The sequence below is a fragment of the Macrobrachium rosenbergii genome, chromosome 38, assembly GCF_040412425.1.
Source record: "Macrobrachium rosenbergii isolate ZJJX-2024 chromosome 38, ASM4041242v1, whole genome shotgun sequence".
Taxonomy (NCBI): domain Eukaryota; kingdom Metazoa; phylum Arthropoda; class Malacostraca; order Decapoda; family Palaemonidae; genus Macrobrachium; species Macrobrachium rosenbergii.
Window position 1 is genome coordinate 1,023,505 of NC_089778.1, and position 3,493 is coordinate 1,026,997.

The 3,493-nt window shown below is 43.9% G+C and overlaps 1 protein-coding gene across 1 annotated transcript in view; it reads right to left on the minus strand.

Annotated features, from left to right (window-relative positions):
- The window catches only part of LOC136825562 (tripartite motif-containing protein 59-like), a 93,512-nt gene extending 91,044 nt beyond the window's left edge, over nt 1-2,468 (minus strand). Inside the window, exon 1 of the mRNA XM_067082147.1 lies at nt 2,397-2,468. Coding sequence (XP_066938248.1) covers nt 2,397-2,438 — 42 coding nt within the window. The 5' untranslated portion in view covers nt 2,439-2,468. The remainder of the gene's footprint in view (nt 1-2,396) is intronic.
- Between the last annotated feature and the right edge of the window lie 1,025 nt (nt 2,469-3,493).

Sequence of the window (3,493 nt, forward strand, 5' to 3'; positions counted from 1 at the left end):
TAAAAAATATCATGTAACTTATGGCTGCACCCAAACACCTCCCCCGTCACTCATAACACTACACCCTACCCCCTCCCCCCAAAGTCGTTACTTAATTTTTGAAGGCACCCCCCCCCCTCTAAAAACGATAAATATCTGCAAGAAACAGACAGACGAATTATAGCGAACTGGCAAAGACCCTCTCCGATAGGGCTAATGCTGCTTTGTGGCCCCCTCCCCTCCCCATCCCCATTCTCCCTCGAGCAGCAACAACAGCAGCAGCATCACTACAAAGTGAGGAAGTCTGGTCACATCGGAGGCAAGATTGCCACCAGTCAGAGTTGCCAAGAATGGCAACTCGACCCAAACACCGCAACTGACGGTAATGGCACAAGGCACAGGCTCTGGTCAACCCAACAGGTTGTTCGTGGCTACTGCAGGTTGGGGCACTGATTCAAGCAAGTGTGGAAGTGTGGGCCCAGTTCTGAACCCAAGTAGCCTTGCCTCCGAATGTTCGGCTAGCACTCTGCTAGGCCCGAGTTCGAGTCCCCGGCCGGCCACTGAAGAATTAGAGGAATTTATTTCTGGCGATAGAAATTCATTTCTCGCTATAATGTGGTTCGGATTCCACAATAAGCTGTAGGTCCCGTTGCTAGGTAACCAGTTGGTTCTTAACCACGTAAAATAAGTCTAATCCTTCAGGCCAGCCCTCCTCTCTAGGAGAGCTGTTAATCAGCTCCTCAGTGGTCTGGTTAAACAAAGGTATATTTAACTTGTGCCTCACTTCTTCTAACACTAACTGTCGTCGTCCGACAGGTCTCTCGAATGAAATTGCCAATTCACAAAGCCCGACAACTTTAGGACATGAATCTTGACATTCAGAGGAAGAAGGAAGGAAGGAAAGAATAAGGAAGGAAGGAAGGAAGAAGGAAGGAAGGAGGAAGAAGGAAGGAAGGAAAGAATAAGGAAGGAAGGAAGAAGGAAGGAAGGAGGAAGAAGGAAGGAAAGAATAAGGAAGGGAAGGAAGAAGGAAGGAAGGAGGAAGAAGGAAGGAAGGAAGGAAAGAATAAGGAAGGAAGGAAGAAATGTGTGGACGGGACCTGTTTTGCACGCGTATCAACCGAGTCTGATCAAGTCGTTGACACGTCTAAAAATTCGGAAGTAATAATCACGCATTACTCTGATCCCTTCTGTGAAACTATGTGAAGCCTACCAATGGCGGAGTGGAGTGACGAAGAAGTCCTTCAGTTTATAAATTATTATGAAGAGATGGCTGTACTGTGGTATGCAAACCACCCACGTCATTTTAATAAAATACGTCACAATGATACGTGGATACAGATAGCCCAGAAAACAGGGAAATCGGTGGAGGAATGCAAGAGAAAGATGACCTCCTTCCTATTGGAACAGGGAAAGGTGAATGCAGAGAGCTTTCTAGTTGAAATATTTTTTTTTTAGTTGAAAAAATTTTTTTATCAAATATAGAGCATTTGAGACTTGATAAGTATTATTATTATTGAGTAAAAAATACTAAGTCTATAAATCATTGTATTAAAAAAAAACCTGAAGATGTTTGATAAATTATTTGAAATATACTATACCACGGGTGACCCTTTGGTTTATATATATTTTATGTGTGGCTGGGGAGCAATGGGTCACCCAGCGAGCCGCATGTGATCTCTGGTAGCATTTATACTTTCGTTTCTACTATTATTATCTTCTATTTCTTACACTTACATGTTTAACTAGTTTTAGTTATAACCTGATCCATATACGCACATAGCCTACTTATCTTTATATTTGCTTGATTTTTATCAGTTTTTTAACCAATAAATAAAGAGTTTCCAACCCTTTCCTCGTACCTAATAATGAAATAATGAAGATAAAGTACATTGAAAATGAAATGCATAATAAAAGGGCTTTTGAGATAGACCCTCATATTCATATATATTCTGAAACTATACCACCCACGTTACTTCGAGAAGTATATTTTGTTTAGTTCATGTAATACGCGGCGGCAGCTACTTGTATATTGTTGGCCATCGTCGGTAAAAAACAGGCTGAGTGACTGCTCATGGTGGAACGCAGTAAAATTACATGCTTGACGCGTTGCAGTTACCTCCTCAACATTTTGACACCATGCAACGAGTATTTACGCAACACTGTTATGATACAGTTACACTGCTTGCAAGTGTGTACCCGGCTTAACACTAACAAGTCTTGTTCTGCGAAATTTCCGACCAACACCTACTCACATTTTGGGCAAGTTTGAATCAGTTCCACTTAGGGTCAAAAGCAACTTCACCGAAGTGTGCCTTTACCCAGTCAGCAAGCCGCCCCCAGATGGCAAGACAAACGATGCACTGATAACAAAGCTGCTATATTACAGGGAAACGAAGGAGAATAAATAGACTCACCAAGGAACCCATACTGAAAGAAGAAGAAGAAGCAGCAGCCATCGCTCTTCTGTGCTTCCCAAAAGCCTTTACCGTCCGGTCGTTGTCCACCAAACTCAATTACTCGAGTGATCCTGGAGCCATCCACAGTCGAGGTAGCACTAGCCAACCGGGATTCGGGATGGGAGGCGGGTGGGGCAGCCAAAGTGTCGCACATAGCCACTTGACGTGTTTGTGTCATGTCGTGAGTAGCGTTACTTAACGCGAAATACCGAGTAATTTTAGTGTTTCATCATAAGTAAACTTTAAAGTTCACATGGGCAACCCTCCCCCCCACCCCGCACCTTCTTCCGATGGCACAGGTCGCAGGGCACCGATTGTCTGGCAACAAACATCAGTCGTGTTCAAGACACGTCCCACTCGATAAGCCACGACGACCTCCCGTTTGGCAAAAGAAAAAAAAAAGAAAAAGAGAGAGAGAGAGAGAGAGAGAGAGAGAGAGATTCGTACGAGACCTTCAGTCAGTGGTTCCACTTAGGGTAAATACCCTAATTTAGGGTAATCAGACTTCTCTTAGAGTAAAGGAAATTGTGGAGGATGTAGGGTACTGTGGGGTTGCCCAGCAAATGCCCTGTCTGTCTTTCCCACTGTTTCCACGCTGTGGCGACGCGGTGCCGCAGCGCCACGCAGCTCCAGTTGGGCGTCTTGTCTTCCTCCTTCTCCTTCTCCTTCTCCTTCTCCTTCTCCTTCTCTGTCGGATCAGCATTGCAATATTGTATTGGTGCAGCTACGGTGAGAGTTTCATACGGGGCTGCATGCTGGATATATTTTAGGAAAAGTTTTTACATAAATCTCATGGGGCCACACATGAACAACAGTAATTTAGGAAACTGATCCAACAAGGGTTTAGGAGTTATAGCTCCTACGGTTACACTATAGTCGGAATACAAATGCGAATTTTGCCGAGATTTAGCGATACTGGTGCAGCTGAAATTGCAAGTAAAAAAATATACTGGGTAGTTTAGTCAACGGCGTAGCTGGCATTCCATCATTGGGGGCATATACAGTAGTAGGTGTGGCCAAAGAAAGTGACTCAGAACTAAAATAGCAAATCTGTA